We start from the raw sequence: 24,411 nt of genomic DNA, 5'->3' as shown, positions 1-24,411 counted from the left end.
CTTTGTAATGCCAATGGCACTCTTTTCTACATTACGGGGAAGTACTTGAGACAGAGTCTTTGAAACCATGCATACCTAAGTCACTGATAACAGGCATTGTTGTCGTTGCTTTAGTTGCTAAGTCCTGTTGCTAACTCTTTTGCGACCCCAAGAACCGTATAGCCCAGCAGGCTCCTCTATCCACAGGATTTCCCAGGCAAGAATACTCCTTGATGGTATCTGGACTTGAGCCAACCCTTTTCTAAATACTTTCCAGGGGGTTATTAACCTGATGTTCTATATAGAACTGGAAATTATTATTGAAATATTGTGAAATATATCTTATCTTAGATTTAAAAATTTGCCTACTGCTCATTAACATAACTTGGATGATCTACTAAATATTTATACAGAGAGACTATATAAGAAGTTACTTAAATTCTTTAAACCCCAGATTCGTCATCTGTAAAATGGGAATAACAGTATTTTCTACTTAAAACGGATGCAGAATTAAATAAGGCATTTGAAAACACTAAATATGGTGTACTGCACATAAAAATACTATCGTCATTACAGCAAGAAAGAATGGTGTTTCTAGGTTAGCAAATCTTAACCGTAAAATCTGCAAACAGGAAACTAAGCCGTGTTTTAATTCACTACGCTATGTTCCTCCCTCATGCTCCAATTCTCTCCATTTGAAAGGCCTAAGACTGCCTCTCTCAGCACCAGAGCAGCCTCGTGGCTTAATGAGCCATTTAAACGACGCAGTCTGCATAACCCCTTCGGAAGAAGAGATAGATGATTTCGATTGTAAAACCATAATCAGCACCAGAAGCCGGATTACAGCACTTATTGTCAAAGAAAGCCCATACCGCGGCCTACTCCAACTGCTAACTGCGCTTCTGGCACATTCCACGAGATGGCGCCTTTGCTCCCAGTCTTCGGACATCCTGAAGGCTAAACCTTTCCCGGGCAACTGCTTCCCTCTCCAAGGTTAAGAGCCTGACTTCAGATAAAGGCTTGATCTAGGGTGATGAGCACTAAGTGGGACTTGGCCATGGTCAGCCGACCGGCCTGAACCGAAGTCTGCCTCGTTCAGAAGCAGCGGGGAGCTCGGAAGACCCTGCTCCGGGAACCCCTGCCTTTCAGGGGCACGGCCTCCTTGGAGGGACCCTCTAGACAGGAACTGGTAGGGTAAAAGCGCGGGGTCCGCGGCAGCCCGGTCTCCCAGGTGGCCCGGGGGAAGCCTCACGTGCCTGTGCAGTGGACTCTGGCCACAGTCACCCCATGACACCGGAGGCGTCAGGTTGCGGGGCGGTCCGCAAGGGCTTTGCGGGGGAGGGAACCTGCGATGACCGCAGCGCCGCGGGCCACGGGGGCGGGGCCGAGGCGTCGGCCCCCGGGTTTCTACTTCAAACCTAGAAGTTCGGAACATTCCAAGAACGGGGTGCTGGTCTCGAGGACGGCCAGACGCCTGTGTCCGCCTCCTCACGGCGGGGAGCGCTCCCCCGCGGCCAGACCGCCCGCTTTCGCACCCGGCTTGCGAGCGGAAACCCATCGGCCCTTAGCGACCTCTCGCCTGGCCCCGCGCGCTCTGGAGGCCGGTGGGCGGGGCGTCGCCCGTGACGTCACGTTCCGTTTCGATTCTCCGCCCCCTTCTCAGCCCATATATAAGACTTCGCCCGGCGTTCACACTCGCACAAGTGGACCGAGGCGTCGGGCGCGGGAGGTTTGCGGTGGGGAGGAGCTCGAGGGCAGAGGCCGGCTCGGTCGTGTGTCCGCGCCTCGGAGGTGGTGGCCGGTAGTGTTAGGCGACGAGGCGACCATGGAGCTCTTACGGACTATCACCTACCAGCCGGCCGCCAGCACCAAGATGTGCGAGCAGGCGCTGGGCAAGGCTTGCGGCGGGGACTCGAAAAAGAAGCGGCCGCAGCCGCCCCCCGAGGAGCCGCAGCCGCCGCAGCCCCCGGCGCAGGTGCAGCCGGCGGCCCCCCACCATCATCACCACCACTCGCACTCGGGGGCCGAGATCTCGCGGATTATCGTCGACCCCACGACGGGGAAGCGCTACTGCCGCGGCAAAGTGCTGGGAAAGGTGACGAGCGGCGGGCGCCCAGCTGCCAGGCGGGAGGGAGGTCTGCCCGGGCGTTTCCCCCACTCTCCACCCCATTCCCCCGGGCCGGGCCGGACCCGGAGTCCCCGCTCCCCCGCCGTTTCTCGAGGTCTCGGTAGTCGGATCCCGGCACGGCGTGGGGATGCTCACCTGCCCTCCTTTGGCTTTTGTGCGCTGGTAGTGCGGGGGTCGCGTTCTCCATCCCTGACCGCAGCTCTGTCTGCCTCCCCAACGAGCCCAAAGACGTTGATCTTGAGGCCAGAATCGAGGGTTTTCTACACCAGACCTAGCCCTCCAGAAGCCTCCCCACCCCCACCCCAGAGAATTTTCTTGACACGTCTCTTCAGACCCTATTTCTCATCTCCCCGACCCCCAGCTCCGATCCGTGAAGCTCCTCTTTGTAAAAGGAGAAGGGGCACCGTTTTCACTTGACTGTTGTTAGGAGTGCTTTCCCTTCGTGAAGGAGCTTTTTAAAAAGTAGACCGCGTCCCTCTGTCCACCCTTCCTCATATTTTTGCTTATCTTTCTCGTTTATTTATTAAAAAAAATTTGCCATCCATGTTCCTGCCATACTCAATTCCCTCTCGGCTTTGTTTCCTTTCAGGGTGGCTTTGCAAAATGCTACGAGATGACAGATTTGACTAACAACAAAGTCTACGCTGCAAAAATTATTCCTCACAGCAGAGTAGCCAAACCTCATCAAAGGGAAAAGGTGTGTATGACTGTTGAGTAAAATATTTTCTTTGTGTGCAGAGATGGCCCTTCCCTGTTAGGAACATGTCTTCTGCATGTGTAAGCAGCTGGCTTTGCAGAGGTGAAGGAAGCTAATAAGACTGATCTTGCTTTTCCTTTTAGATTGACAAAGAAATAGAGCTTCACAGAATTCTCCATCACAAGCACGTCGTGCAGTTTTACCACTACTTCGAGGACAAAGAAAACATTTACATTCTTTTGGAATATTGCAGTAGAAGGGTAAGTCTTCACTCATCTGAGTGCATGTACTTCCCGCACACTGACCTGGCATTCAAATAGCACTTTATCTGGGAATTTGATTGTGGACATAATTATAATATGGCAGCATTACCTTTCATTGCTCATCCTGCATAAGGAAACTACTGATGCTGGCAACTTTGTTTGACAGATTCTCTTTTTTCCTTCTCTTCCTCCCAGTCCATGGCTCATATCTTGAAAGCAAGGAAGGTGTTGACAGAGCCAGAAGTCCGGTATTACCTCAGGCAGATCGTGTCTGGACTAAAGTACCTTCATGAACAAGAAATCTTGCATAGAGATCTCAAACTAGGTGAGCCTTTCACTCCAAACCCTGACTTTCGTGTCAGAGGTGCACGCTCTCGCTCCCTTTTCTTACGTAATGTTCTTAGTTGGAATCTAGCCAATGCAGTGTTGCTTCTGAATGATGGCTTGCCTATTAAGCAGCTGGCTGCCTGCCTCTCCAGTGGATAGATGTGTGTGTACTTGGTTAGAATATTTTTTCAAGAGAATTCAGACTTTTTTTTTTGTCATCCAGGGAACTTTTTTATTAATGAAGCCATGGAACTAAAAGTTGGGGACTTTGGTTTGGCAGCCAGGCTGGAACCCTTGGAACACAGGAGAAGGTAAGAGTCAGAAGGATACATGTTAACTAGGGTTTTGTGGAGATCAAACATGCCCTTTTTATCTTCCGATTAATGTTTCAGAGGTTAGTTGATATTAAAATCTGTAAACTTCTACAATGTTAATTGAAGGAAACACTTACTCAGTGCCACTATGGCCTTGGCAGAGTATCTTTGGCCATCCACTATGGCCTTGGCAGAGTATCTTTGGCCATAAGTTGATTATGAAACAAATCTTTTATTTGCCTGAAATGTATAAAAATGTCCTGTTGTACCTGGTCTCAGTTGGCTTAAAGCACTTTGTCATGTGGCTGAAAACAATTGTACATGCATTAAAAAAAAATTACCAAGTCACTTGGTGAAATGTCAATTGTTCATATGCCAAAAGTCAAATGTTTCCAAATAGAAATTCAGCATAGCTTACCCAGAAAACTAAATTTAAACAAGAGGAGAGTTCCTAGTGAAATCTTTGTATTTTGTTTTCCCAGGACAATATGTGGTACCCCAAATTATCTTTCTCCTGAAGTCCTCAACAAACAAGGACACGGCTGTGAGTCAGACATTTGGGCCTTAGGCTGTGTAATGTAAGTAAACGCACCAAGATAATAAAAAATCAAATTTAGATGTAGATTTTAGCACTGGAAAAGAATTGCTTTATGATGGTTCCTAAAGAAGTGTTTCCTTGTATACAGGTATACAATGTTACTAGGAAGACCTCCATTTGAAACTACAAATCTGAAAGAAACTTACAGATGTATAAGAGAAGCAAGGTATACAATGCCCTCTTCATTGCTGGCTCCTGCTAAGCACTTAATAGCTAGCATGTTGTCCAAAAATCCAGAAGATCGTCCCAGTTTGGATGACATCATTCGACATGATTTCTTTTTGCAGGTTGGTGGAATTTTTTTTTTTTTGCATCTTTTTATTACATGCTCTTGATCCTAATTTCCCAGCAGGTTACTGAAAGACTTTTCTTATGCTTCACAGGGCTTCACTCCAGATAGACTCTCTTCTAGCTGTTGTCACACAGTTCCAGATTTCCACTTGTCAAGCCCAGCTAAGAATTTCTTTAAGAAGGCAGCTGCTGCTCTTTTTGGTGGCAAAAAAGACAAAGCAAGATATATTGACACACATAGTAAGTTATAAGACTTTTTCTGTATCCAATACAATATGTATGAAGTTGAAAAGTTAGTTGAAAGAGGCTTTCATATTAACATAATTTGGCCCCTATGTTAGTAAACTGTTGAACTTTTGGTAGCATAATAAATCTAAATTGCAAACTGTAGTAGATAGTTTTGTTTCAGATGCATTAAAGTGTGCTTCTTGGATAATTGCAGCTGATGGCAAAGATAAAACTGTTGGTTTTGCCTTGAATGCTCTTAAGTTGGTTATCAACGCAAAAGGAGGAAATATGACTTGCTCTGTTTCTATCTTGTTTGGATAGAATAATGCTCATAATCCTTTTTCTTGATTTACAGATAAAGTATCTAAAGAAGATGAAGAAATTTACAAGCTTAGGCATGATTTGAAAAAGACTTCGATAACTCAGCAACCCAGCAAACACAGGACGGATGAGGTATGCTAGAGAAGAATAAAGTAGTTACAAACACTTTATATCATTTCCATTCTTTGTTAATTATCACTTGGATCATGACATATTTACTTAAGTTTTTTTTCCCCAAGCCTTTAAAATGAAAGATTTTATCTCTTATTTTAACAATGCATGCAGTTGAGTTATCAGAAATATCTTTTACTGGGCTTGTGTCCATTGCTTTGTGATAAGCTTTCCTAGTAATTGCTATAATCTCATCTTAAACTAGAATTCTCAACTTTAGATGAATTTTAAATGCTTGACTATCATCTGGCTCCTCTTTCTTCTAGGAAATCCAGCCACCTACCACTACAGTTGCCAGATCTGGAACACCCGCAGTGGAAAACAAGCAGCAGATTGGAGATGCTATTCGGATGATAGTCAGAGGAACTCTTGGCAGCTGCAGCAGTAGCAGTGAATGTAAGTTGTCAATCACATTTTAAATAGTGACACTCTAAACGCCAGTGTTCAACACTAAGCAGCTGAAGTCAGCTTGGTTTTTGGCCTGATTTAATATAGAAGAAGCAACTTAGAGGATTGGAGCAATTTTGAGTCTTCCATCCTTAGAATTAGTGGAGGGAGACCTAGCACTTACCATAGCCTGAGGTTTTGTTGTTAATGATTTTATAACTTTCTCTGACTTTTTAGGCCTTGAGGACAGTACCATGGGAAGTGTCGCAGACACGGTGGCAAGAGTCCTTCGAGGATGTCTCGAAAACATGCCAGAAGCTGACTGCATCCCCAAAGAGCAACTGAGCACTTCCTTTCAGTGGGTCACCAAGTGGGTCGACTACTCTAATAAATACGGCTTTGGGTACCAGCTCTCAGACCACACCGTAGGAGTCCTTTTCAACAATGGTGCTCACATGAGCCTCCTTCCAGACAAAAAGTAAGTGTGTCCAGCTAAGGAAGCCCTGTCAGTTCTTCAGTTTTGCCCTAAGGAAATCGGAAAACAGTGACTGACTTTTCCTGTTTCTGTTTCTTTTCTCCCTGTTCTTTAGAACAGTTCACTATTATGCGGAGCTTGGCCAGTGCTCTGTTTTCCAAGCCACAGATGCCCCTGAACAATTCATTAGTCAAGTGACGGTGCTGAAATACTTCTCTCATTACATGGAGGAGAACCTCATGGATGTAAGTCCCCTGGCTTTCAAGAAGTGATGTTTGAAGTGTGGTCCACAGAGCAGTAGCATCTGTGCAGCCTCAACGCTTTTAGAAGTGCAGCATCTCATGTTGCGTCCTGTCTATGACTCAGGATGTCTGGGTGGTGGGCCAGGAACCTCCAGGCCATTCTGGCCCTTGCTTACGGCTGAGAGGCGTTTGCTAGAAGAACTGAGTGCACACATTGCGAAGTCTTCCTAGGCACTAACCCTCCCAATCTCTCTCAGGGTGGAGACCTGCCTAGTGTTACTGATGTTCGAAGACCTCGGCTCTACCTCCTTCAGTGGCTAAAATCTGATAAGGCCTTAATGATGCTCTTCAATGATGGCACCTTTCAGGTAAATGAACCCTTTAAGAAAGTGCATGTTTAGGTCCTAAGAAATGATTTTTACATAGCCAGTTCAATTATTGAGAAAACTCTTCATATCTTGACTATTTAGAGATGCTCAATATCTATGCCTACTTTTTAAAGGTGAATTTCTACCATGATCATACAAAAATAATCATCTGTAGCCAAAATGAAGAATACCTTCTCACCTACATCAATGAGGACAGGATATCTACAACTTTTAGACTGACAACTCTGCTGATGTCTGGCTGTTCGTTAGAATTAAAAAATCGAATGGAATACGCTCTGAACATGCTCTTACAGAGGTGTAACTAGGAGATTTCTTGAACGGACCCTATGGGACTCCTCTTTTCCACTGTGAGATCTACATGGAAGTCAGTAGAATGATCTACAGCACGTTGAAGAAGATGGACAGGTGGTGGTACGAAAACAATTTCTCTGTGGCCCACTGGACCTGGTGGAACCAGACCAGTCTGAGGTACACAGTCCTGAACTTTGGACGAGCTGAGAATGAACCCGAATGCGGTTTTCCTTGACGTACCTGTTTCTAAAGGCTTTTCAGACAATTTTGCAGAAAGGTGCATTGACTCTTAACTTCTCTCTGTGGAGAGTGCTTCGGACAGAGGACTTGGAGCTGTGAATATACTTCCTGAAGGGGAGGGAAAGGGAGGATGCTCCCATGTTGTTTAAAGGCTATAATTGGAGCAGCTTTTGGCTGCTTAACTGTGAACTATGGCCATATATATATTTTTTTTGTTTTGTTAATTTTTGAAGACACTTGTGGCTGGAAAAGTGCATTCCTTGTTAATAAACTTTTTATTTATTACAGCCCAAAGAGCAGTATTTATTATCAATTTTTTTTTTATGTTGACCATTTTAAACTGTTGGCAATAAAGAGTATGAAAAAGCAGAAACAGTGGTCTCCTGTCTTTGGTGTGGCACCACCACCGCATCACTGCATTCTTTGATCGTGGATTCTTGGCACCCTTTGGCATGACATTGAGTGTAGAAGCAGGCTAGAAAGAACTTTAATTATCGCAGTAATAGTTTCTAGGAAGTCAATCTTTATTTAATACCTGAAATGAAGTCATATACTCTCTGAGTAGATCTGGCTTGAGAAGAGTATAACAAAAATATCACTCTTATCACAACCAAAATAAAGGCCTCCTATTATGCAAAAGCAATTTCTCTCTGAAGTATTTCCCCAAAACTTGTTTAGCTTGGGGTTGAAGGCTAGCGTAATCTTGTATAAATAGACCTCTGTTATTAAGGGTCAATAGTTTAAGGAAGTTTTATCTTTTTTTCAAAAAAATGTATTTATTTATTTGGCTGTGTCTGGTCTTAGTTGCAGCGTGCAGGATCCTCGTTGTGTCACGAGGGATCTTTCACTGTGGCGCACGGGCTCTCTAGTTATGCCACGGGCTCACTAGTTGTGGCACACAGGTTTAGTTGCTCTGTGGCAAGTGGGATCTTAGTTGCCCAACCAGGGGTCAAATCTGTGTCCCCTGCATCGCAAGGTGTAATCTTAACCACTGGGCCACCAGGAAGTGCCAGAAGTTTATCTTAATATGGGCAAAACTCTTTAATATTTGCACCACCTAAATGTATGCTGCTGCTGCTGCTGCTGAGTTGCTTCAGTCGTGTCCGACTGTGCAGCCCCAGAGATGGCAGCCCACCAGGCTCTGCTGTCCCTGGGATTCTCCAGGCAAGAACACTGGAGTGGGTTGCCATTTCCTCCTCCAGTGCATGAAAGTGAAAAGTGAAAGTGAAGTTGCTCAGTCATGTCCGACTCTTCACGACCCCATGGACTGCAGCCCACCAGGCTCCTCTATCCATGGGATTTTCCAGGCAAGAGTACTGGAGTGGGGTGCCATTGCCTTCTCCGACCTAAATGTATAGCTCAGTTCAAACCATCATAAACACTTCTATTGCCACCAGAAGTGAGAAGTACTTTTTAAATAAGTAATTTTATTTTCCTTCTGGTGCATGGAGGTTGAGGGATGGTATGAGTGCTGATCTATGGTTTTAAGCCCATCTTTAAACTATCAAATTATCCAAGAGGTAAATCTGAGATGCTTTTCTTTTCCAGTGGGATCTCTGACAGGTGTACGAAGCTGCTCATCCTGTTTACTTTGAACTTACAGTGACCTGTATAAAGTGCAAATACTTTTTTGTTCAGTTGTAATCCTACTATAAGGAAGATATTGTCCTGAGAAAAGCAGCACTCTCCGATGTATTAAGCTCTATTTGCACAGGGCTCCTCTACAGAATAGTGCAGAGATGATGCACTAAACAGAGAAAAATTACCAAAATTTTTCTAATATTCTTACAAACTGCACCTTACATACTTCATTAATAAATGTCAAATCTAGAGAACTGTTTATGGATATTTCACAGTTACTAGATTAACTCCTGCTGACTGGAGTTCTCTGACCAGGTGTACAACTTCAGACTTTGTTAAATGGTAATAGCTGAAGAAAATAGTAATAGCTGAAGAAAACTGGATAATTACACTAATAACTGGGTGTGGAAAAGTAGAATCCATTATTATCTGTGAGCAGAGATATAAAAATAGGAGTTTCAAACAGTAAAAAGTGTGCTTTCATTTTGAATTTTATACAGTTAGATTGTATATTCACCGTTTGAAAATTGTGTACGTCTCCATTCTTGTATGTACTGAGAATCTGTGCGTGTTCCGTCACTCAGTCATGTCTGACTCTTTGCGACCCCATGAAATGTAACTTGCCAGGCTCCTCTGTCCTTGGACTTTTTCAGGCCAGAAGACTGGAGTTGGTCGCCATTTCCTACTCCAAGGGGATCTTCCTGACCAGGGATTGAACCCTCATCTCTCTCCTCTGCTGCACTGGCAGGTGGCGTCTTTACCACTGTGCTACTGAGGATCTGCTGTCTGCCAAATCCTCAGCCTGGCGTTGGAGATGCCGAGTGAGCCCAAGCCTCTCCCTGCCCTCGAGGAAGTCACAGCAGAGTGGAGGAGACAGTGCGTTTACCTGGCAGTCTGATAAGTGCTGTGATATGATGATGAAAGTATGCACTGGTGTCGTGGGAACCAAGAACAGGAATCATGGGGCATCAGGCGTAGGCGTAGGGTGGACTCGGAGAATAGATTTCAGAGAAGGAAATTCTTTTTTATTGGGTTTTGAAAGATGAATGAGGGTTGTATAAAGGTATGAGATGGGGAAGGGTATAAGCAGTGGGGATAACGTGTATAGATGCCCAAGGGTGAAAGAGTTCATACGAGAAATGGGTAAGTATCATAGGTAAAGGCTGGAAGAAACAGACCTGATGTACCCCATGTGCCATCACAAGGCTGCATCAAAAGCTACGTGTAATTCCTCTAAGACTTTAAGGAAGCAAGTGACCTAGTATATGCATGTGTCTAAGTCGCTTCAGTTATGTCCAACTCTGTGAAACCTTATGGACTGTAGCCTGCCAGGCTCCTCTGTCCATGGGATTCTCCAGCCAAGAATACTGGAGTGAGTTGCCATGCTCTCCTCCAGGAGGTCTTCCTGACCCAGAGATCGAACCCATCTCTCATGTCTTTGTGTTGGCAGGTGGGTTATTTACCACTGGCACCACCTGGGAAGCCCAAGTGACCTAGTATTTCAGTTTAATAAAATTCATTCTAGGGGCATAAGCAAGATGGTTGGGAAAGAAGAGAAATACGACCCAAACAATAAAGATACTACTGTTCTGATCCAGGTGAGAAAGAACTTGATGGAAAGGAGCATATAAAGAGTCAGACAGTATCTCCTTTGACTCATCTAGTTCATCTTTGTATCCCCCTACTGTGGCATATGGCAATCCAATATTGAATGAATAAATTATGGTAGATTTGGGAGGGACTTAGAAAGTTGATTTCAATACGATTTGGCACTTTATTGAATGTGGAGCTTGAGGACGAATGTGAAAGATGTAAAACTTTAGTTTTTGTGCCAAGTAATAGCAAACTTCAGGTAAGTGTGGTATGACCACGGCAGTAACTCAGATTTTGAGTTATTTGACACTTGTACCTTATAAAAGTAATAAAAAATGTAGTCAAAAAAAACACTCCTCCCCCATCAAGAACTGTTATTGAATATAACCTTAATGCTTTCTAGGGAGGAAGTGTACTCCAGCAAGTACACTTACTGAGTACGTTTGGAGAAAGTGTGGAATCAGTTCTAAGTTCAAATTCTTGTTCAACCTTGTCTTAGCAATATGATCTTGGTAAACACCTAACCTCTCTATGTTTCAGTTTCTTCACATGCAAAGGTTAAATGATAATAGAACACTTACTCACCAACACTGCTCAATAAATATTTGCTCCTTTTCTTTCTCTGTTCCCCCTGCCTCCTTCTATACCCATCATGACAGTAACCATAGTTACCTAGAAAAGAAAACAACTGACTCATTCTGTCCCTCCCAACCTTCCTTTCTGTAACAGTCATGGTCCAGTTATGGATACAAAATTCATTTTCGACTTTCAGAGAGAAGGGATTTATTGGAGGCTACTGGTTGTACAGATGATAGAAGAGCTCAGAAATGAAATGGGAGGTAGTGAGGCAAACAAGAGTGTAGCAGCAGCAGAAAGCCATTGCTGCTCCTTTAGCTGGAGAGATCCAGAATGCTTCAGAACTGGGCAAGTGTGGAGGTGGTGGGGGTGTCCCTGGCAGAATTATGGTAGAATTATGGCGATCAGAGTCTACCAGGAATTTGAAATCATGAAGCTAATGTAGATACGGCTTGAAATAATCCCTGTACACATCTGGTTTAGAAAGGGGGTAAAATATTCTGGAAAAGACTCTTGACAGTCCCTTGGACTGTGAGAAGATCCAACCAGTCCATTCTAAAGGATATCAGTCGTGGGTGTTCTTTGGAAGGAATGATGCTAAAGCTGAAATTCCGGTACTTTGGCCACCTCATGCGAAGAGTTGACTCATTGGAAAAGACTCTGATGCTGGGAGGGATTGCGGGCAGGAGAAGGGGATGACCAAGGATGAGATGGCTGGATGGCATCACCGACTCAATGGATATGAGTTTGAGTGAACTCCAGGAGATGGTGATGGACAGGGAGGCCTGGCTTGCTGCAATTCATGGGGTCACAAAGAGTCGGACATGACTGAGTGACTGAACTGAACTGAACTGAAAATATTCTGGATTCTTTCCTCCTTTTGCCTTGCAATCTACCAGTGACCAAGTATATTGGATGTCAGGAAAAAGAATCCTGGGGAATATAGCTGTAGGAGTCATTCTTCTGTTTTAAAATGAAGCAAGGAAAGGGCAGGGATGAATCTGAGCTTTCACAGGCAGATACCTTCCTTCTTTCCTAACTTTTCTCTCCCATTAGTTTTGTACCCCCTCTATCCTCTCTTCCTCTTAAATCCCAAAGTAACAAGAGTGCTTAAGAGCTCCAGTTCACTAGGCAGAAGGATGTTCACTTCTAGTTCACTAGTTCTAAGCTCTAGTTCACTAGGCAGGGGAAGATTAGAGGAGGAACAAGATGGAGTGAGGAACCTTAAAACTGGAGTCATTCTTGCTTTGCTGCTGCTGCTGCTGCTAAGTCGCTTCAGTCGTGTCCGACTCTGTGCGACCCCATAGACGGCAGCCCACCAGGCTCTGCCGTCCCTGGGATTCTCCAGGCAAGAACACTGGAGTGGGTTGACATTTTCTTCTCCAATGCATGAAAGTGAAAAGTGAAAGTGAAGTCGCTCAGTCGTGTCTGACTCTTCGCGACGACGCCATGGACTGCAGCCCACCAAGCTCCTCCGTCCATGGGAGTTTCCATGCAAGAGTACTGGAGTGGGGTGCCATTGCATTCTTGCTTTAGACCTCTGTAATTTGAAGCATAAAACTTTTTTTTCCACTACAGAGATGTTAGTCTAATGAAAACAAATGTGACTAAAACTAAGATAGATTTTCATAAGGTATGTAGATAAATCAATGTTGGTATCTTACAGCAATTCCGTGCATGATAGTCAGTATATATTTTTAAGTCTTGGAAAAAACTCTTTTACAAACAGAAACCCACAGATTCCATTTTGTTTTTCCTTGACTTGCAAGAGATTCCAACCTATATATGCTTAGATTTGTGATTTCTTCTAGCACTTCTTTATGCCTTATTAACTTTAGTAATGGAAAGTATCTCTTTGTTTGAATTGCCACAATTTAATTATATTAGTGAATTCAAACTAAAAAGTTAAACTCCCATATGCAGTGTTGGAATTTAATACCATGGTTCATCAATGTTTGGAATTCAATTGAATATAATAGATCTTGCCCCTGGAATTAGCTTTATAATACAATTATATATAAAGCAAAATTGATTTTAATGATTGAGGTACAATAACTTCACTACCAAGTTAAGGTGAAAATAATAAATTTACTGCAATATCTTGGCTCTGAAATACTGACTGATTAGATATTTTAACCCAACCATGCAAGTTAGAACAAATTCTCTTTTTTTAGGCCTGTAGCAAATTAGTTAGTACTGCAAGAAACCAGGCAGCACACCCACAGGAGATAAAATCATCACTGCCTTTCTTTGGTACCATTTCGGAATCAATGGCAGCAGAATGACCTTTAAAGTTGGGATCACGTAGAACACGCCGTAAAAAGTTTTAAACTGAATTAAAGAATATTTTTGCAAATGGACTATACATGCATTCATAAATGGCAGTGAAACCAAACTGAGTTGAATGTAAGTATGAAAGCTAATACGTTTTCCAAGTCCTCGTGTGTAAGAAATTGCATGTTTTCTTTGAGGTTAACTGTAAGTTATATTTTTTGTTTATGATACAAAACTTGTGACAAAAAGCCAGTTTCTCAAATAAGAAACATTTGTAGTAAAACAAAACCAAAATTGAACAAATTATAAACATATATGATGTAATAGGAAAAGTTTGGAATTTTAATCAGCTATACCAAGCTTGACAAAACTGGTCAATGACTTGATGAGTGTAAGCAACATGACACTGCTTGATTCTTATTTTCCTTTGCTCTAAAACACAGTAATAATAAAAATTATATTGGAATCTATTAGCTTCAGGAATATTTTATTGTTGGTATTTGACTATTTTTGATCTACAACAAAATCCATTTCTTTTCATTCAAAAAAACAAGAAAGCAAAGGAAGTTTTCTCCCCCTTCAATATTGTCTTTATGCATATTCCTTTTGTTTTATATTGACATCATTTACTGAAGAGTAAATAAGAGCAGGACTTCCCAGGGTGGCTCAGTGGTAAAGAATTGACCTACCGATGCAGGAGATGCAGGAGACATGGGTTTCATTGCTGGGTTGGGAAGATTTCCCTGGAGGAGAGCATGGCAACCCACTCCAGTGTTCTTGCCTGGAAAATCTCATGAGCAGAGGAGCCTGTACCCTCTGGCTGCAATCCATGGGGTCACAAAGAGCCAGATGGGACTGAGCACACGCACAAACAAGGGTATGCACATATGTGACATACACTTCAGTAAAGAGGATGTCTTATGCCTAACTAAATATTATTAGAGCTTTTCAATGATTAATTGCTTCATTCATCATGCTCCTAAGAATCAAGGATGCCCTCAAAGTGAGAGCAATTTAATTTCTGATAGCCAACAAGACTGAAGTCCAGTCACATAAACCATTTCCCATACTGTTAAGTCCTCCTTGGTTGCTTTTTCTTCTTCTAGTCCTTTCTCAACTATCTTCCAAAAAAAAAAAAAAAAAAATATATATATATATATATATATATATATATATTCCTCTACTGTGTTCTAAGGAATACTATATTCTTTCAATATCATGAAGATTCCCTGAAAAATGTATTCCCTGGGAAATTATTTTGGGAAATAGGGATTAAATAAATGTAAACATTTCTTTAGATCAAAACTTCTCAAGAACTTGAATGTGCTGTATCCTGCATTGTGAATCTCCAGAGAAGAATAGAGTATGAAGGTTTCTCCAAACTTTTTTCCCCTGGTACACTCTCTTTTTTTTTTTTTTTTTGGATTAACTTTTAAGAACAAAAGCAATATTCTTTGTTTGCCAATGTATGCAGTAATTATGTTTGGTAACTGAAATTTACTTTTTAAAGATCTTGAACCTGTCAGATTGGGATGGAAGCCCAGATCTTAAAAGCGGTAGGACAGTGTTTAGGTGAATGGAGAATTTAGCATCACCTCTGTATCACAGATGTCTTACACACAGTCTTACTTAATAAGAAAATTTTTCCTCTGGAGGGAGAAACTCATGGCCTACATATCAACCAGATGGCTGGGTAACGATGTCAATTTTGCAATGTAGACTTCCCATTCCTAGATAATAAGGAGAGCCCTACAGTTGACTTTTGCCCATTTCTATTTCTTTACAATAAATTTTTAGTCCATGTTCACTATGATTTGCAAAAGACATTTTGGTTTTGGAAGAGAACATGCTGGTAATTCTTTACACTGAATAGCAATGGTTGTAAAAGATGTAAAGCATCTTCCTCCTTATGCCACCTCCTGTGAAGAAGCTACCGAACAAAGCATTTGGACTTATCATACTGAATGTATTAGAGCAAGATTTATTAATTAAACTTAATTGTGAGATCATTATAGAGGGCAAGATTTAATTGACTTATTTTAATAGTGTGATAAGGAAAGGAGATGTATGTTCAGAAGGGATATAGAAACTCAGTTCTGCTTTATCAGGAAACCCTAATTGAATAAATCTCACGCTGCTCCAGAAACATAATTTTATAGTTCCAATCCAAATGAAGAAGGTCCTTCAATGTCCACTATATGATTTGAAACCCGCTACTCTCATGTTACTGCACCTTTAATTTCCATTAGGTTAGGGTTTTTTGATATTGTTGGTGTCGATAACCTTATTTTTATGCCTCATTAAGTAGAGCAGCAGAAAAACTGAATCCAGGCTGCACAAATTTATATAAATCCTGCTACATATCACATGCTTTTTCTTTTTAACTTTACCTGCTTATTAAGACCACTATGACAATGAAGGTAAAAAATATTAATGACAGTCAATGACACAGGTACCATCTGGTAAATGAGAAGGAATGAAACATATTTGGAAAAGATATGGTTTCTCTAATGGCTTATCTTTTACAGACTCATAATCAATTGCTTGTCATTTCAACTAGGAGGTATACAGTGGTATTAAACAGTGATGTGATTTCACCCTGGCTTTAAAGTAGAACAACTGCAATAGAAACATGGAGTCCTTGTTCCAAATAAAAGGGATTTCCTTCAATTCAGGTGGATATGACTGGAAAAATAATTTGTCTGGAAAAATGAATGAATTTGAAATGTACTTTGAGAGTAATAGATCTCATCGATTTTAGAATATTTATTCTGTGAAGTGTGGTGAAGCTCTTATGGAAATAAGAGTTTAAATATAGACACCTCAGCTTCTTTGGTCAATATTAGCTGAACTGTTGATACCAACTAAACATATTAAGATGTCATAATTATTTATCTAGGAAAGGAAGTTGTAAAACAATGTTCTTCCGAGTCCCTAGATACATCAAAAGAATTTCACCTTGAACTTAGTAACATTGTCAATTTAGTGACGCATTTAGAATTGCACTTATATTGGTACATTTTATGGGCTAAGAATTAAAACTAAGAATGCACTTTATATCAGGCATGTAACAGCTGGTTTGCTTTAGTGACATAAATGCTACACTGAATGGATTGCATAGCAATTTTAATTTTTCATCATGGTTTCCCAGATTCTAATTAGCTTTTCTCTTAGCATTCATGGTATAAGACTGACATAATACAGTTTCTTGAAGCTATCCTTTTACTTTAATAGAAGAACAAAAATAGGAATTAAGCTTGAGAGGCATAGCAACAACAAAAATGAAACTTTTGTTTCATTATGTAAAGATTTTAAGAATTAACAGTCAAAAGAAGCATTTAGAAAAATCTTTGGGTTATATCAATATTTTAGTGAAAAATCTAAAAATTTGTGTTTTGAAAAATACAGATATTACAGGTCACATCACAATATTTCAAATTCCTGTAAAGAAAGTTGACTTGAGTCCTTGTTCTTTCACTGTAATAGTTCAACACCAAAACAGCCAAAGTAACATTTTTTCAAAGTATCATTTATTTCAGTTACACAGACATGGTGTTAATTTCTCTATATATTTAGATGACTTTTTTCCAGTGAAGCTCTATGGAGGTTTACAGAAAAAGCATTAGGTGTATTAATGTTATTTAGCTAGTGTCATTGCCACAGTACCAGCCAGATATTAAAGCATAATAAGCATCTATAGGCACAAGTTTCTTCTCAATTTGAGGAATTTTAGGTCAATAAAGTAGACAGAATCTCAATGATTGCTCATATTCCAATCTATGGACACTGTTGAAGTTACTGCAGATTGTTTTCCAGACATTGTGTGCTTGTTTTAAGTGGGCGTGAGACGAGTAAATGGCTAGTCTCCTGACAGGCTAATGGAAAAGCACGGGTCACTTTAGAGATGAAAGCAAAACAACATGAAATGCACAAGGCTAACCAAAGTGTCCAAATTTAATGCAGATGTCATGAGGAAAATGAACATTTTTGAGCACTTTGAGCTAGTGAAAGTGTTAGTTGCTCAGTTGTATTCAACTCTTTGTGACCCCATAGACTGCAGCCCGCCAGGCTCCTCTGTCCTTGGAATTCTCCAGGCAAGAATATCGGAGTGGGCTGCCATTCCCTCCTCCAGCGGATCTTCCTGACCCAGGGAACCAACCCAGGTCTCTCCTGCATTACAGGCAGTTTACTTTGAGCTAGGATTCCCTGTGTTTAAGAAAACAAAACCTTTTGATAAATAAACCAACTTGGTTTTTTCATTTGATTTCCTTTGTTTTCTTAGTGGTAGACCCTGTTTAATAGGACTAAGTGAAGCACTTAGATGTTTAAAAGACATGTCTCTCAGTTCAGTTCGTGGGGTTGTGACCCCGTGAACCACAACACGCCAGGCCTCCCTGTCCATCACCAACTCCTGGAGTTTAAAGACAAGTATTTATTTTTTTAGAAGGCTTTTTGCAGTGTATTAATTCATTGTCTTCCTGAAAACAAGAGAAAGATAGAAATGCTAAGTGACACTAACCCAATTTAGAGAAAAATTAGTTCTTATGAAATAGTCAATATTGTAGGATATCATTCATGAAAATACTGATTTGTGATGGAATCTCTCAGAAAAATGATTCTATATTATTTCGAGGTCAACTTTGACAACCGATAGCACCTTTATGGAAAGCTTTTGGTTAGTTCAGACACCTCAGACAACCTGATCCAGTGTAAATGTTTGTACTTCTCATCTAAAAATGGCTTCTCAAGAATAAACACACCATATCAAATTTGCGAGCCATAGATGTCTCTTTGGCTTAATAGTTTTATCCCCAGTGGCTCTGGGCTGTTAGCATCATTCATTAGGAAGACTTCATGTGTCTGGTTGCTATACCCCAGCTCTTCTCAGAGATATTACACATCCTTTAGTTTCCCTGAGTGGGAGGCACGCTGGCCTAACTAATGAAAGCTGTCACTGCGCAGCAACAGGTCACCAGGACCAGCAACAGTGTTGTGTCATTGCTAGATTATGGTGCAAAATGGTACTTTTAGTGTTGAAGTAAAACCTGATTCATCATCTTATACTTTTTTCTGAGCCAGCGCTTTAAAAGCATGTTATTGCTCATGTATAGCTAAAAAACAAACTGAGTGAAATGAAATCTCAGGTGGAGGCTATAAGATAATGAAATGTTGGTCTTCAGCAGTGGACCATAAAATGGCAAAATCTGTAAAACTCGAAAGCCCATTTACTGCCTAGGCAATTAATGTGAATAAGAAAGAAATTGTAATAATAATAATAATACAAATTTTGATGAGTTCAATGTGGCAAGACTCTTTGGTAAAACCATAATTTCTGTTTAAAAATCACATTTAAATGTATTGAATCAAAATTCTTATTTCTATTTCTAGAGCATCGTTTTGAAATAATCTCTTTCACTGTATTTTAGAACTATTGGTTCCTTAATTCTAGAAATGTCAGTGGGTGACAAATATTACTTTTGCCATTTTATAGACAGAGAAATCAATCGTCAGAGAAGTTAATTTGTTCGTTGTTGCAGAGTCAGTGGTAAATAGAAGCTGAAGACAGAACGCAAATAAAGTTCATCTCTTTGTTCACTTCATCCAACACTGTAGAGAGACCATACTGCTCCTGAATCCACTGGGAGAAGCAAAACTTAAAGATGACTCTCCCCAGCAGCTTTGGAGCTCACTTTGTTTCGGAAGCTTGACCAGAGCTGGAGAGGCAGCACTTGGCTGTGGCAGGGGAAGTGGCCTATCGTCAGAAACACTGGCATTGCCACTCACAAGCTGTTGGACCTGGAGCAAGTCCTTCCCTGAGTCTGTTCTCATCTGCAAATCCAAACTAACGTTAATCCAAACTGACTGTACATCAGAACTATTGTGAGAATCACAAGGAATAGCAGGGGTAAAATGTACTAAAGTGGATGCAGAGTGCTCTCTACCAAGATGAGGTATTATTACTAATGGTTATTATGGGTATCAGGCTTCCCAGATGGTGCTAGTGGTAAAGAACCACCAGTCAATGCATGACACGTAAGAGATGTGTGTTCGATCCCTGGATTGGGAAGATACCCTGGAGGAGGGCTCCAGGATGCCCTGGAGTCAGTTTCTATACTGACTTGCCTAGAGAATTCCATGGATACAGGAGCCAGGCAGGTCACAGTCCATAGGGTCTCAAAGAAACTGAGGCAACTTAGCATGCAAGCATGCATCATGGTACCATGAGCTAAGCCATGATAGGCAGAAGCCCTTCTATGAAGGGATCTAGGGAGGATACTGTGAGGACTTCCATGTGCAGTTATGAGGGGCCCAAGTTGCATGTTTCTTCTATTAGTGGCTGGGTCATTCTTCATCTCATGTGCCAAATCCCAGGGAAGCCCTTGAACAGCCAGTGTGTAACTAAAGTGAATCCCAGATCCTGACTGCCACATGTTGTTGTTTAGTCACTCAGTCGTGTCTGACTATTTGGTGACACTCCTGCCAGGTTCCTCCATCTATGGGACTTTCTAGGCAAGAATACTTGAGTGGTGGCCATTTCCTTCTCCAGGGGATCTTCTTGACCCAGTGATTGAACCCTAGTCTCCTGCATCTCAGGTGGATTCTTTACCGCTGAGCCTCCAGAGAAGCTACACCAGTTAGGGGACTTCTGATCTTTAGGTTTTAACCTAACCTTTCCTGGAAACTTAGAAGGCTCTCTCTCTCTCTCTTTTTTTAAAAATTATTTTGCTCTTTTTGTTCCAACTGTCTACCAAGCATGCCACTCTAACGCTGCTAGCATTGATCCACCTGTCTCTCTTCTAAGAAAGGTATACAGCCGGCCTTTTGTATCTGCAGGTTTCACGTGTGTGGATTCAACCAACCATAGATTGCCATTTTATAGGACACTTGAGCATCTGCAGATTTGGGTAGCCCTTCCATGCTTTGAAGATTATCAGGGATGGTGGTAACCAGACCCTCATATGCGTGTGTGTGTGTATTCTATAATCATTCTCTTCAGAATATCCTGCCACAGTCTGTCCACTATTTTGGCCTTGAGTATAAAATCTTTTAGACCATACTTTATTTTATTTCTTTTTTAAATATGTATTTATTTACTTGGCTGTGTCAGGTCTCAGTTCCATCATGCGGGATTTTTCGTTGTGGTACGTGGACCCATTAATTGTAGCACACGGGCTTAGTTGCTCCAAATGGGGATTAAACCTGTGTCCCCTGCATTGCAAGGTGGATTCTAAGCCACATTACCACCAGGAAAGTCCCCCATACCTGCATTTCCCTCTTTCTATTAGAAATCGCTGGGAATGGTCACAGCCATGAAAAGCAACAAAAAAAGGTTACTTATCTATAGATCCTTATAAATGTCAGAAGCATGAACTAAAGCAAGCAAACAAAAGCCAGTGATTAGGCTTGGGTAACAGCCCTGTCTAGCCCCGTTCTGACACCTACGTGGCTATTGTGTGTTGACCTCTTTTCCTTGGATTATGTCCTAAACCTATGTATTAACTTTGAATGTAATTACAATGTCAACATACTTTTTTGGTCAGAGACAATTATATGCTGTAATAAGGAGATAAACTCAGGTCTTGCTAATCACAGTGTTACATACTACTGATAATGAACAGTGAGCCCATGTATAATGAAAACATGAGAATCAAAGACATCAAAAGTGGATGAGACACGTTTAAAACACTATTTATTGGAGAGTTAGTGTACAAAGGACATTGTCAAGGGATTAAATTCACAGTTTGTGTTTTCTTAGGCTGTCCCAGCCTTGAGAGACTCGGAGGGATGGGCAGGTGGAAAACGGAATGAGATGAGCAGTTATGATGTAGGTTTTCTGGGGTCTCACTCCCCCTGTTATTGCAGAACCTTTGACTTCCAGTAAAACACTTTTCTAACTTTTTATTTAGGGTGTGTGCAGGTGCTATCTCACTGGCATTCTTTGGGTCCTGCTCTAGTTACAGGCCGTGTTTGTTCCTTCTGATCGTCTAGCCCCGTAAGAGATGCATAGGCTTCCACAAAGCCACCCAGTCAACACCGCCCACAAGCGCTGCTAGGCACCATTATAAGGAACATCCTGCTCTTCTGCTAAAACTTCCAGGTGCCAAAATGAGAACACAGATTCTGGGAACGTCAGTGGCTGAAGGCATGAAGCACATGGCATATTGTGTGCAGAAGGGGAAGAAAAGCCCACCCTTCCCCCATTTCGTGTGGGACTCTGTCCTGTGAGTATCGAAGTATTCCTGTTTTGTGAGATTTTAGTGAAAACAATGATTTCAGGTTATACTCACCATGCCTCCTTTACCTGGGACCGAATTATGGGTCTATGGAGTTAAGAGTGAGGACAAATCGTAGTGATGGATGCCATGTTGAGCCCCTGGATTTCTTTTCTCTCCACTGATGAAATGGTGAAGCATGCAGGTTCTAAGGTCGTACCTGACTCCAAGTTCAGCTCTATTAAAAATAGTTTTGTGATTTTGGGTAATTTCCTTGACTTCTCTGCCTGACTCTTATCTTATCCACTGTAAATTAGGCATAAAATCTATGTTCTAGGAATACGAACCTTCCGAGGACTGTTAAAATAATCTACAAAAGTGGCCAGAACAGAGTCAAGACTCAATAAATATCAGATACCACTTTTTTTCCAAAATATTCAAAGTTTCAGAAAATCTAATTCTTACTATGAAAAAGTAAGATAAACTGATCTTAAATAAGCACAGAAAAAACTTTATAGGAGATTTTGGTATACATAGAATGGGAATTATTTATATCTTCAGGAGGAAAAAAGTCATCTTCTCATCTCATCTCCCTAAGTTAATTTGTAGAGTGAGTAGAAGCTAGTTATGTAACAAATTTGCATGCTGGGTAACAATTTCATTTAGGACATCTCCACAAATGTGTGTATTTATTTTTGTTTGATTTTCTTTATTATCCAGATAGTGCCAGATATCTTGATTGAGCTCCTATTTTTTCCTCCATGACTGGATTAACTGCACTGATGGAATGAAATGAATATTTTTGGTTTAGTGTAATCTGTAGCTTTAATGTCTCTATTTGTGATTTTCTTTATGTGTCAAATGAGAGTTAATCATACATTCTAAGAGATATAATGAGAAAAAACTAGTGAACCTCATCAAAATACTCTGAAAAGCAAAATGTCCTATAAATAATAATGATATATGGTAAGTACAGCATTGAGGACCCTGTTTTATTCCTAAAATAAAGCATTTCCATTAAATTAACATCACAAGAAATGGGAAATTACCATACATTGAAGTTAGGTTAGATTCCTGGTCCATGTTGCAATCAGAATGAGAATCTAGACATTTTTACTAGTATAAGTAAAACAGAAAGCTATTTTATATTTTGTGAATTGTATCTGCTGTGTCATCTCTAGGGGAAACCTATAAAATTAAAGAAAACAAGCTTCAAAAATTAAATTTCATCTTCTTTTCACATAGGTACTTTGAAGCATTAAGTTCAATTTCCAAAAAGGCCCTTAGTAGTGGAAGGTTTTGGTTGAAGAAATAAACTCTTATGTTATGCTAATTGCCTCAGAGGATTTCATTCCATAACATTCTTTTATTCATGAGTGGTGAATGCCAAAACTTATTTCAAAGTATAATGATGAATATGCTCATATAAATTTTGTTCTATCCATAAATGATTGAATATCTTACAGTCAAGAACTGGTTTATGATCACGATGTGAAAGCTGAACTGAGGGGGTTGTTAGGGGTTTTGTTGACCTCTTTTGCATAAAAAATACCACATAGAATCAGGTTGCTACAAATAAATTGGTACAACATCTATTCTTCCCTTCATTTGAATCCACTCAAGCCATCACATGGTATTTACTAATGTCAAAACTCAGTATATTGTATATTTTTTCCATCTTTTGTTACAGTGGTGGTTCGAGGATTTTAAGATATCAAGTCATTAGCTATAAAACAATTCCTGATATTTACTTGTTGAAAGTTACAGTTTTGAGGAGAAAGGATGAAATCCAATATTACTTATACTGAATGTAATAAGATTTAAAGATGGTTCTGAAAATAGTTAAGAAGATTGACTAATGGGAATAATATTGCCAAATCAAAAACTGTGCAATGTATCCAAAATAGATAACATTCATTAGCACAAGTAGCAACTAAAGAAATATTATTTAAAAGCTAGCAAAAACATTAGATCATTGTCAAAATAACAGCACACTCTTGGTAATATGACATAGGTTTTACATTATTTTATTTTTTTCTGCGGGTATTAGGTGCAATGCACTATTTGTGTGTGTGTTAGTTGCTCAGTCACTTTTGTGACTCCATGGACTATGGCCCGCCAGGATCTCCTGTCCATGGAATTCTCCAGGCAAGAATATTGGAGTAGGTAGCCATTTCCTACTCAGTGGCTCCTGCAATGCTGGAAACCTGGGGTCGATCCCTGGGTCTGGAAGATCCCCTGGAGAAGGAAATGGCAATCCACTCCAATATTCTTGCCTGGAGAATTCCATCAGTAGAGGAGTCTGGTGGGTTACAGTCCATGGGGTCACAAAGAGCAGATGCAAATGGGTGACTAACACTGGATTATCACTGGAGGTGCAATCCATGCATCTAAATTATCAAATCTTAATATTTAAATTGTCTTTTAAGCATTGAGCTTCAGAAATCCACATCACTTAAATAGTCAAATTCAGCATTTGAATATCAAGCCATAGGGTATTATGCTGATTGTATTTTATTAGAGTTTATTGTCAGTTTTACAAATTTAAAGGGATTTGAGAAGTTATTAGGATGTGAATGAGACTTTCCTGGTGGCTCAGACGGTAAAGCGTCTGCCTACAATGCGGGAGACCCGGGTTCGATCCCTGGGTTGAGAAGATCCTCTGGAGAAGGAAATGGCAACCCACTCCAGTACTCTTGCCTGGAAAATCCCATGGATGGAGGAGCATGGTAGGCTACAGTCCGTGGGGTCACAAAGAGTTGGACACGACTAAGTGACTTTACTTACTTACTTTACTTAGGATGTGAATGAGGAAGAGCTGTCTCTTGTTTGT

General features: G+C 40.9%; 1 protein-coding gene across 1 annotated transcript; it reads left to right on the top strand.

The window, feature by feature from the left end:
• Positions 1–1,677: 1,677 nt before the first annotated feature.
• PLK2 (polo like kinase 2) lies at positions 1,678–7,714 on the top strand. The gene is made up of 14 exons (XM_086361822.1): positions 1,678–2,074; positions 2,697–2,804; positions 2,948–3,064; positions 3,263–3,392; positions 3,618–3,705; positions 4,191–4,286; positions 4,395–4,593; positions 4,690–4,837; positions 5,181–5,278; positions 5,584–5,713; positions 5,942–6,182; positions 6,295–6,424; positions 6,679–6,789; positions 6,924–7,714. Exons 1-14 carry the CDS (start codon positions 1,805–1,807, stop codon positions 7,113–7,115), a joined length of 2,058 nt encoding a protein of 685 aa, XP_086217948.1. The 5' UTR covers positions 1,678–1,804; the 3' UTR covers positions 7,116–7,714.
• The last annotated feature ends 16,697 nt before the right edge of the window (positions 7,715–24,411 follow it).

This window comes from Bos grunniens, chromosome 20 (genome assembly GCF_055505025.1).
Source record: "Bos grunniens cultivar Pamir isolate PY7600 chromosome 20, Bosgru_T2T1.0, whole genome shotgun sequence".
In the NCBI taxonomy this organism is placed as follows: domain Eukaryota; kingdom Metazoa; phylum Chordata; class Mammalia; order Artiodactyla; family Bovidae; genus Bos; species Bos grunniens.
Note: the sequence above shows the minus strand (reverse complement) of the source record. Positions and strands in the feature narration are given on the sequence as shown.

Bases quoted from the DNA above. Each gene is read 5' to 3' on its own strand.
- PLK2 (XM_086361822.1), top strand. From the start codon at position 1,805: ATGGAGCTCTTACGGACTATCACCTACCAGCCGGCCGCCAGCACCAAG. The intron at 2,075-2,696 runs GTGACGAGCGGC...GTTTCCTTTCAG, and splicing joins GCGGCAAAGTGCTGGGAAAG to GGTGGCTTTGCAAAATGCTA. The intron at 5,279-5,583 runs GTATGCTAGAGA...TCTTTCTTCTAG, and splicing joins GCAAACACAGGACGGATGAG to GAAATCCAGCCACCTACCAC.